We start from the raw sequence: 11,641 nt of genomic DNA, 5'->3' as shown, positions 1-11,641 counted from the left end.
ATGTATGATAAATATGCAATCTTAAATCAGATTAGTCACCACGGTATTCTACGGAATAAATGACATCATTTCTGATGGTTTGCACCTTCCTGGTAAAAGTACATGAAAATGTTTCAAGTGGCGACATATAGTTCTATTTTTATATCGATAATCTATTCATTTTATCACTGATTTCTCACCCTGTCATGGTTGATGTTATACGGTTTTCACCAAACAATCATTTCTTCGATGAATACCCGACACAATTCTCTCATGTTGGCCAACTATAAATTAGAGCTTTCTTTAACAACTTGTTTCTCAAATCTAATCGAGATTTTACGAAATAGGTCACAAGTGTCTTGGAATGACGAAAATTAATTCCAAAGGTCCACGAACAGGAAATAAGAGAGAGAGAGAGAGAGAGTGAAAGTCACGTGACATTGTGCCAATTTTTATGCCACGCAAAGCCGTCTCCTCTATTTTTCATGAAAAAGACATAGCAACGACGGTAACGAGAAAAGAAGACAATCGCCTCAAATCAAAGGAGTGGTCTTTTCAAAACAAAATTTTGTTGGAGATGGATGAAATTGTAAAGTGTGCTGTATATCTGTGATGCTGTTGTCATGGCAACACAGTGGTAAGAGCGCGCGAACTAAGAGAACGGAGGCCTTGACTTTATGGCATAAAGTAAAAATCTTGAAATGCATGTATTTAACGCAGCGGTAGTAATTGTAAGCGATATGCCTATTAACTTTTGTTTGAGGGTGAATAACAAATGACTTTGACTTCTAATTTGAAAAACACAATAATACAACTGGGAGTTCGAGATAAACAAATATGGTAATTGTATTTTTATACCATCAGTGATTGCATTTTTATGCAATTTATTTACCTATGTCAGATCAAGTATGAGATAATACAGCCAGAGTGATACGGACATAGGTAGTGTTTCGGAGACAGAGAGAAAAAGAATGAGCATGTGAAGGAGGCAGAGATAGAGAGAGACACGAGAAATGTGTGAGTTAGCAATAAAGTGATAAAGACTTTTAAACATAAAGAGACAGTGATACAGTACAGAGATAGAATGAGACTAAAAATGAGACAGACTAGGGGTGAAGAAAGGCGAAAAGAGTGGAAAGAAAACCTTGTAATAGAGACAGATACGGACATAAAAGGAAGGCAAATTATGAAGGCATACACAAAATGATAATCATAGGCATTTATAAAGCGCCATTTATTTAGTTATCCATATTATAAGAGTACATATGCCGTGCATTATCGTTGACATGGAGATCAAGGATTTCGAGCGCGAAAAAAGGCACCATATCACACTTCAATTGCAAACATGCTTTGTGGAAGAAAAGTGATACATCGCCTTAAAATGCCATAATTGATTTTTTACTTACATTACTAGAATTTTGAAATGCATTGATGACGTCATAAGGGAGGCACGATAGGAGATCGATTATAAACCAAGATTTGAGATAATTCATGCGTATGATTTTGGGCTCTGACACGACCTCGCCCGCAGGTCCAACGAACGTCGTGTGGAAGTTGAGGATGACATCGATGAAGAAGACGATATCGACGATACCTGATGAAAGGAAAATGAATAAAAGAACTGACATAGATGAATTCAAATGAAATAATGTAGTGCTATCGTGTCACATCATCATGGAGGTGCCGTGGTCGAGTGGTCTAAGGCGCCTGACTAGACATTTGAAAGTCCGGGGTTCGATCCCCGGCCACGGCACCTATGCCCGTGAGCAAGGCGTTTAATCGACAGCATATAGCATTTTCAGATAACAGTGCTCTGTTATATGAAAATGCTATATGCATTCTTGGTAACGAGGTGGGCACTTTTTTTTTTTTTTCTATACCATACACCGTCGCCAACCTATGGCGCAAGTCGATGTTAGTTATTTACCTGTTATTAGTTTGAAACACCAACGCTTATTGTCTGTTTTCAATTGTAGCTTTCTAATTAGATTTTGCATAATATTAATATTTGCAGTAATCATTCCAGTTGATTGCTATTATGTCATATCACAGTTCCCTTAATATATATTTTACTTATAGAAAATAGTTTTTATATGTTTCGGAGAAAAGAAAGGAATATTATTCTCCAAGTTAAGAAGGAAACTCACTACGACTCTCTTCTAATCGGTTAATCATTGTTGTTCTTAATTACCCAAACTGTATTAGATAAAAGTATCATTTTGATACTCTTGTAAAAATGATATGTATATAAGATCCTGCTCGCATATGAAATTAGATGGTGTCCGGCTAAAATACGAATGTCGGTCATCGCTCCAACCACCCCTTCCCCTTGACGCCAGGACCCGGCGCCAGGACGGGGAGGGAGGGGGTGGGAATTTTTTTCCTCACATTTTTTCTATTTTTTTTTCTTCATTCTTTTCCACATATCCTCAGAGGGGGGGGGGGGGTCCGCCACTGGCACCATAATATGTTTTGAAATCCATCCTTACCGTCGATAACTACAAGAGTAATGTATTCATTGTTAGTAGAATAGGTGAAGGTCACATTGAAAGGCACTGCAACTGCTGTGTAGAAAGTCAGCACTAGAATCACCCAGTCCCATATAGTCTTAAATGTGCAGTAATGCAGGATGATATGTGGAGGTGTCTTGGGCGCTTCGCGCTTGTACTGCGGTAGGACCTCAGCATCAAGGGTCATCATCTGTCGAATAAAAAAAACAAGAAACGACCATAGATTCAGAAATTAGGAGATGACTGGTTGACAATTTTGTTACTGTATTCATATCGGTACAGGCTCATTTTATAGGCTCTATTTTCTATTATTAAAGATATGCAAACATTTCTTCCAAGATAATATTACAAAGAGGGTCGTTGTAGTGTCCGGCTGCATTCCAATTTGAAACAATAGATAAAAAAAATATCCTGGACACAATGTCCCCCAATGTTTAACTACTTATACTGGTTAACGAAATTACTTTCGATCAACACCTTGCATACAATTTATATTTAATCAATATTCCAATTGTCTTCTCAGTTTTAATTTCATAACTCTTCATATATATTGTTCAAAATTCGTTAAATGCTTGAATGCATTCTGCAAATATAAATAATCTAAATGAAAATTTAAAACTTTTAATACAAAATACAGTATACTTCAAATCTCTTTCCCTAGTTGTAATACAAAATTGAGATATTTCCCTTGCAAACTATATATCTACACTTAACTTACATGTGAAATTTGTGAAATCTGTGCCTGTTTGGTTTGCTCTTGTTTCATATTTGGTAAATGTTGAGCGACCTGTACTAACACAGATCGACTACGTGTGACTGTCCGTGCTAGCTTGGCGAAACGACCAACACCTAAATATAAAACACAAGATGAGACACAACATCAAATACATACCGTCATTGTGACCACTCATAAAAGTACGATTCTGATTCACATTATTACTTAGTCAGTCCACAGTTAATCTGTTATTAGCACAGACACCCTGAATAGAACTGTTCTGGTACCAACTATATTGAACAAATTCGGTGTGATTTTTTTCCCCAACTTATTTTACTATTATTCTGATTTACATCAGACAGTAATTCACCTATCTAATATACTTATGAACATGATGAAAGCATTTTATATAATTATCGAACATCTAGCTAGCAATATTAGGGGAGGATATTTTCCGCGTAGGATGTACATAAGTAGTTTTCGCAATTACAAGGACGGATTCTACAACGTGGTAAATCTATTGAAAATGCAAGTCAAATCGCAATGGACAGCTGAGAGGTTTTTGTCGAAATTTGGTGGACCGGGATAGCAGATCGTCCTAAGATTAAGATCGGACGAAAAATCCGAAATGTGTCGTTTGTCCAGAGTCCAAGACGACACTGCTATTTCGATTCACCGATTTTCGACAAAGCCTGCTTTGACATGAAGGGCTATTCACAATAGATTCATTGCGTTCCAGAAGGCGTCTACGTAGTGGTTGCGATAACTCTCTATAATCTAATATAGGAATACGATTATAATTATGCTTGGCCATTGGAAGCTGGGGTGCTTCAGAGCACCCCTAAGATTTTTCTGGGATGCACCCCTGGAAATGTGGTCGGTATGTTATAATGTAGAGGCATTTCGTTTTACGTAAATAACCTTTACTTGGGAGTGAAAACCCCCTCTTAGAAAATCGTTCCCAGGTCCCTAACTTTATATATATAAGGAAATGTCTCAATCAAATAAGCTTTAGAATCTCCCGCTTTTTAAAAGGCTATTGAAATGCATGGCATGAAAAGTAGGGTCTTAGTCTGTTCTTTTCAAATCCGTTAATGCCCATAGCGAATCCTTCAAATATTCAATTAATTCATTGGGTAAAAAAACATGAGCTCTTAAACCTGATGTCGATGTCCCAAGAACTTTCAATTTCAATTATTCTGGGCATGCAACTCTTTGTACATTATAAATTCTGGAACTTTGAATTTCCAATGACTGGCATATGAAGGTGATAAACTAGAATATATTATCCATATAGATTACTTACTAAGCTCTGATGACGTTAGCTGTGGAAGGCCTACATTAGATTGTAGTCTGAGGGAAATTCCCAAATGGTAAAGCTCTGTCTACTTAACATGCTTAAACATTACTATGTGAAAAACCATCGATAAAGCAAGATTTTCATAAGAAAATGTCCTTACTTTCTATTCATCTCATTAATTGAATTATTTATTAATTCATTCAATTATGATCTATTTCTTTCTTTCTTTCTTCCTGTCTTCATTTATTTATCTATTTATTTATTTATTCATTATTACTTTTATTCATTTATTTAATTATTTATTTATATGTGTTATTTACTTATTCATTCATCTATTTTTCTAAAATAATTATAATACTTCATTTATTTATCTTTTTTTTTGGGGGGGGGGGTGGTATAGTTCCGTTGTATTACAATTTGTTTGCCATTTTATTTTTTGCCATATATTCTATATATGTAATCTTTTGCTCTATGATTCTCTTTACACCATCCATAGGAGATTGAATGTTGCTGACGTTGGAACGATTTGCATATGAAATAACGATTGCTTGCATTCTTTTGATTTAAGCGCAAATACAAGCAAAAGCAGCTTATATCGTACATCTTCAAGCAATTTTAGAGAAAAGATAAGTAATTTTCTGACGATCTTTAGCATAAACTCACATTTACGTTTCAAGTTTGGATATGCGAGCTTGAGGTCCTAAAATGTAAATCCGGAGATTTGCATTTAAAAACTATAAGCTCAGTGAAGAACATAAAAAATTGTAGTTGAAGAAGAAATTAATCCTTTGACATTATCGGAAATAGCAAGATTGTTGATTCATGCCTGAACTCATGGGCTACAAAAAGGTGTGTTTGATTTTGGTGGAGAGCTGAGTGCATATACCATTCTATAAACTGAAACATGACTTTTATTTCATTCGAACTGTCGAGACTTCAAGGGCTGTGCCAAGATTTTTTTATTTTATTGTTATTTTTGTTGCGCCATCCCTATGTGACTTCTATCATTGAAACCAGGGTCAAATGCTAGTCTAAACCTTTTACATTTGCTTTCTCAAGAAGGTCTTTTCTTTTCTTTTCAAAATCAATGGTACCTCATTACTCCCGGTGCAAACGTTTCATTTTCAAGCAATTTCTTATTCGGAGTGCCCTTCTCTAACATAATTAGGTATAGTTGGCAAAAGTGATTTCATAATAACTAATACCACGGTCTATTAACAAGATGAGAATGTCATTATGACTTATGAGTGGAGTTTTCTCTATAAATCTTATCTAAATTCTACAAATTATATCCTCCAGTATCAATTATCAGTGTGTAACCCTAAATTCAGAGATAGATTTAAACTTGCATCCTTGTAATTTCGAGAAAAAAAATCCTTTTGGTGTTGTACATATTACACTGCAAAAACACCGGTGTTGATTTTAACACCAGCCCAGTATCTATATCGGTCCACACCAGAGAAGCGTTGAAACAACACCAGTTAAAATTCAAACCGATATTGGCTTAACACTAATTTAAGTTGCTTAAATGCCACATCGGTGTTAGCCTAACGCCAAACCGGTGTTGTTTCAACACCTCTCTGGTGCGGACCGATATAGATACCTAGCTGGTGTTGAATTAACACCGGCGTTTTGCAGTCTACAGGTATCATTTCAAATTCAATTATCATGATTATAAGTGGTTTGAAGGCATTGGTAACATTGATTTGACTTTTTTAAATCTGAGTCTGTGATAGTTGTAAAAATGAAGCCCTTAAAATTAATTTATTAAATTAATTTATTACATACTGATAATTTTTAGGGTGTTTTTTGTTATCCATATGAACATTATGAAATTCAACACACACCAAAGTTCATGATTTTATTTTAAAGAAGATCTTTGATATGTTGACAAATGTGTTTAAGTTCACATGACCAGTATGTCAGTGAGGATAAATCGTACCCTTAGCGGAGTCATCTTCAATTGGTTGCTTGAGTGCTGTGATGTCTTTGAATACACAGAGGAATAAGACCACTTGATCCCTGTCATCTTTGACTGGAGCTATTTGAACCAAGGTCCACATCGGTGTCCCTAAAAGAGAGAAAGAGAGAGAATGATGGTGAGATGAAAAGTACATGTATAGCGAAGATGGAGGTGGAGTGAGAGGGAGGGAGATAATTATAGAGATGGAGAAAGAGAGTGTTAAATAGGGAGAAACGTATAGGGGCAGAAAAGTTGAACGTGAAAAAGCCAATAGGCGATTAACAAATGTTCAAAGTAAATAAATTCTTCTACAAAATTTTCACTTATTCTGATTAATTTCATTATAATAATAATGTCCATTTATATAGCTCAGTTACTATGTGCATATTATAATCAACTGCGCTCTGATACTTGGTATCATAGTATTACCCCGGCTGTAGCTGAGCCGCCATAAGCGCTAAAGCGTTCAAGGAATAAATCCTACCGGGTACCCATTCACCTCACCTGGGTCGAGTGCAGCACAATGTGGATAAATTTCTTGCCGAAGGAATTTACGCCATGGCTTGGATTCGAACCCACGACCCTCTGTTTCAAAGTCCGGAGACTAATCCGCTGGGCCACAACGCTCCACATTACTCTTAAATGTAATCTTTATTGGATGATAAAGTTTTCGGTTTCACCATTTAAGATACTGTTGTCCTGAAAGGTATGTTTGATAAACTTTCGGATAATAATTCTTAAAAGATCTGGGACCCGTTTCATAAAGGACTTGCCATTGTTGTAACTTTGCCATTATGGTAAATGCCATGGTAACCTTGATTTTGATTGGCTGCTGAGCCCTGTTACCATGGGAGTTGCCGTTATGGCAAAGTTACAACAGTTGCAAGTCCTTTATGAAACGGGCTCCTGGTTGTCTCGTCGCTATTTTTTCAAAGAAAGGACTCGTGAACTTGACAGATATCTTTTTGCAGGAAACTGCGGAACTGTACGGGACAGATTTACCGCCGGTTTAACATGAGTTCTACGCTCAGGGTAATAGAACCAGTTTGGGGGATCCCGGTTTCCAGGGAGGATGCAGAGGGGTTGGGGCCCCAAGAATATCATTTTGACTGTCCCTATTCGTGACTATTTGTCAGCAGGTTCCATGCATGTGACGTAGACAATTCGAGATGGTAAACTGAACTCTATTAGGTGATACACTATTCATCCGTCAAGCGATCACTGGAAGATTAAGCAGACAGCAACGATCGCACGATATTCCTATCAATATGTCAGTCTTGGCATTCGATTGTTTCATGTTAGTCGTAATGGATGACCTTATGTAGACAGGAACACAATGTGAGGGAGAGAGAGAGAGAGAGAAAAGGATAAAAGCGGGGAGTCTCAACAACAAAACAAACCGAGCCAGGAGAAAGAGACAAAGAGAAAGAGAGTGGAGAAGAAGAGGGAGAGAGAGAAAAATAGGAAGAGGGGGGGGGGGGGGTATGAGGAAATGGTGAGGAGGAAGAAAGATGGAAACAGAAACAAACAGAATCTGATCGCAGTGACTAAATGATTATCCCAATTTGTAATTGATCTCATTGTGGGTTAATAATGAAATGAAAATGAAAATCCATATTTGATTGTTAGATATGATATCTGAAATAAAAATACTCCGAAAATTCATTTGCCCAATTGATCGTGGGCCAAGCAGCCACTGTGCAGCGTCAGATCGACGTAGCTCTATTCCTTGAACTGCTTGAACGCCAAACAGGGTAGCAGCAACCCCATCTTTTAACGTCTTGGTCTGACATGGCCGGGGTTTGAACTCCCGGTTGTGAGACGGACGCTCTACCATCTGAGCCAACACACCGGTTAAAATATTAAGAGAGCAAATGCCGAACAATATCACTGAATATAAAAGTACTTAATTCATCATTTTACATTAGACCTTTGCAGGGTCTACAATAAAAATCTTTAATAAAAAAAAAATAATTGTCTCACACCATTGGTTGAAAGTGGTGACTACCTTTTTGTTTGCCGACATTTGTAATGCCATACTCTCAAAGTATAAAGATGTATTTTCTAATCTTTCTTCTGATATCTAATATACAAATAGCTTGATTAGAAAGAAAGATGGATTTACTATGATGCTACACAATTCTTAATGGGTTTTTGTGGTGCATATATTTTTATGGTTGCGTGGTGGTACAGTGGATAAGGTATACGAATTCCGCGGCAGCACTAATCTCCCTTGGCAATGCTCTTCAGGGAATACTCCGCAGGGAGTGGAAGTTATTCACCCCAAGTGTGGCTTGAAATCGTATCCATTGACGAGGGTAAGGGGTATGCTATGTCTTGCAAACCCTCTGGACACCTGCATTTGAATGTAGCCGTTTATAATCATCTTCAGGAAGAATTGAAAAAAATGTCTTTGCTCTTAACACAAGTCACCCTTCTCCCAGACAGGTTGTCCAAAATGTGTGGGTCGTATAATTCTGGGGGCTGTTTTGATGAAGCATGTGGTCACGTGACCAGTCCCAGATGAGCGTTGTGTTTGATTAGGTTTCATGAATACGAATGAATTATGAAAACCACAAACCTAACATACGAAGCTGAGGAACGAATATAGCTGTAACAGGATGCACATCAAAATGGCATTTATGTGATTTCTCGGAGACTGTATTTTAAACTTGGGTAAACACCTTACACGTAAAATATAGAATTACAAAAGCAATTTAAAAATGAACTTCTAGTATAGGGAAAAATGATTATTTCATAAACAATGTTAATATGCAATATTTATAAAGCATTTTATTCAAAGTTTCCAAAGGCTGCATATACCATTACCCCGGCTTTAGCACAGCTTCTCTGATCGCTTCCTCAAGCATTGAAGGCATTTCTTCCAGCTGGGGTACCCATTTACTACACCGGGGTGGAGAGTGGCAAATGTAGATAAACGCCTTGCTAAAGGGCGTGACTGCTGAGGTTGGATTAGAACACCGGACCTTATCATTTAAATTCCGGAGCGTTATCCACTTTTATGATCGCTACTATATCAACACACGGGCGGGTGTGATGGCTCAAAACTACCCCCTTACAAGGAAGAAACAAACAAACAAAAAAAATAAATAAAACATGAGGAATACTATACGGCTATAGGTCATATAAAGTCTTCATAATACATCAAATGATTTTATTTTCAATAAAGCAAACTGTTCACGAATTCAGTTATCTTTGTTATAGGATTTTTTGGGGAAAGAATTGACATTAAGATTGTATATAAAGAATTAAGAATAAAGAAAGAAATTATACTTCTTGTTATTTTGGAAATGTATCTCTAATTGTTTTGTTAAAAACGATGTGTGTGTTTGGAATGTGATTTTTTTTAATTGCAAAACCCCTGTTATGGGTGATGGAAAATCACATATCAACAATATGAAGATATATGCATGACTTGCATTTTTCTGTAAAACTGGAATGATTCCTCACCCCTTCTCCTCATAACCATGGCAATGCTCCACTTAAAGAATTGCAAACCAGAGATGGATCAGTACCTGATTATCTGTATCACATTACATGCATCACGAGTAGCTTGCACCCAAACCGCTTCCCTTCAAACCGGACTAATTCACACGCAGGTTGGACTACGGTCTGCAGACGATAGAGATTGGGTGATCGATCACGCTAATGAGAGATCGCTTAATACAGAGAGGGGTTTCTTTACTTTAAATTGAGTGAGTGATTGATTAGTAATCATACTGTACCAGTCGCTGATCAGAGATTGGTTGTCATGCTTTAGGACATAATGGAGATGAGGGGTGGGGTGGAGGGGGGGGGGGGCGTCATAACATGAAGTAAGTCTCTGAGGAGCGGTAACAAGCTATTTGTTGATTTGGAAGGGGGAGTATGTACACCTGGCATATTTTCACAGACCCCAAAAAATCAAATCCTGAGAAAAATTGTAATCTTAATCTGTGCTGACTCGGGCTGGTGAAAGGGTAATATTTTGCTCCAACAAGAAACAAAGATTATCAAACCGGTAACACAATAAAATTACTTATTTGTTTTGGCGTGCCATAACTTTGAAAACGAATCCCCATTTTGAATCCATTTTAAATCAATTGTTTCTCTTATATTCCTGCACTACTTTGATTTCTATCCACGAGATTTGTCGACACGCGAGTCAGGTGGTGGTGGTGTGTAAGGGTGAGTGTGTGTGGGGGAGGGAGGAGATGGAGGTGTGTGTATGTGCATTTGGGTTTGTGGGTATGTGTGAAGGGTGTGTGTGTGTGAGAGGGTGTGTGTGTGGCGGTGGGAGTGGGCGTGTGCGGGGGCAGGGTGTAAGACTGCGAGGGTGTGTGTGTGTGAGACATACTGACGGGTGTCTGGGCTGGTGCTTGAAATCAGAGTAGTTCAAATGTGTTTTTTGTACATTCTAAAATTAAGAGAAAGGATAAATAAGTGTCGGAACAAAATGCATCATCATGAACAAAGATGGAATCTGATGCAGCGTTGCAAGAAACTTTTGTGAGTGATTCAAAATCAGTTTTATGGAAGCACAGACATTAAAAAAAATCCAATTTCGATCATTAAAAATATATGAAACAAATGTTTATGTCTATTTGTAGATATTAATTACTAGTATCATTAAAGAGGTAATATAATTTGATGCGATTTTTTCGAAAGTGTATAATTGTGAAAAACGTACTTTAAAACACTACTCTTCATCCGTCTACAACATGAAGCAAATTCATACCAAGGTATTTTTGCAAAGGTTTTAACCTTCCCATGTGCAATGTCTTCTGGAATGTGTACAGAAATACATGAACCTAAACATAGGTGAATTGTTAGCCAATCACAGTTTGTTGAATTATTAACGAGACGGGGCCAAGTTATTCTCACGTAGGTAGAAGAGTTAACACCAGTTAGTGTTTATGAGCCACCCGAGGGTTGAGTAGATAGCCAGCTTTCACAGTATCATCAGTCACTAGCAATGACGATGGGCTGTAACACCTCTGAACTCCTCTCAGGGTAAATAATGGGTTATGCCTTTGACCCCCTATGCCCTATGGAACAGGTACAAAGCTCTTGTAGATATTCTTAGTGAGGTTTCATGAACTCGGTTTCAGATAAAACCTATACCCTTGATAGCGAAAAATTATCAGAACGTCACCCCTTCTTTCTGATCGTAT

The 11,641-nt window shown here is 37.4% G+C and overlaps 1 protein-coding gene across 1 annotated transcript in view; it reads right to left on the bottom strand.

The window, feature by feature from the left end:
• Positions 1-11,641, bottom strand: part of LOC129264536 (potassium voltage-gated channel subfamily H member 1-like) — a 105,176-nt gene that overhangs the window by 11,328 nt on the left and 82,207 nt on the right. Inside the window, exons 3-6 of the mRNA XM_054902418.2 lie at positions 6,447-6,575; positions 3,208-3,338; positions 2,469-2,679; positions 1,386-1,573 (exon numbers count right to left, since the gene is read on the bottom strand). Coding sequence (XP_054758393.2) covers positions 1,386-1,573; positions 2,469-2,679; positions 3,208-3,338; positions 6,447-6,575 — 659 coding nt within the window. The remainder of the gene's footprint in view (positions 1-1,385; positions 1,574-2,468; positions 2,680-3,207; positions 3,339-6,446; positions 6,576-11,641) is intronic.

Source organism: Lytechinus pictus, chromosome 7 (assembly GCF_037042905.1).
Source record: "Lytechinus pictus isolate F3 Inbred chromosome 7, Lp3.0, whole genome shotgun sequence".
NCBI lineage: Eukaryota > Metazoa > Echinodermata > Echinoidea > Temnopleuroida > Toxopneustidae > Lytechinus > Lytechinus pictus.
The sequence above is the reverse complement of the archived record's forward strand: the minus strand, read 5'-3'. Positions and strand labels throughout refer to the sequence as shown.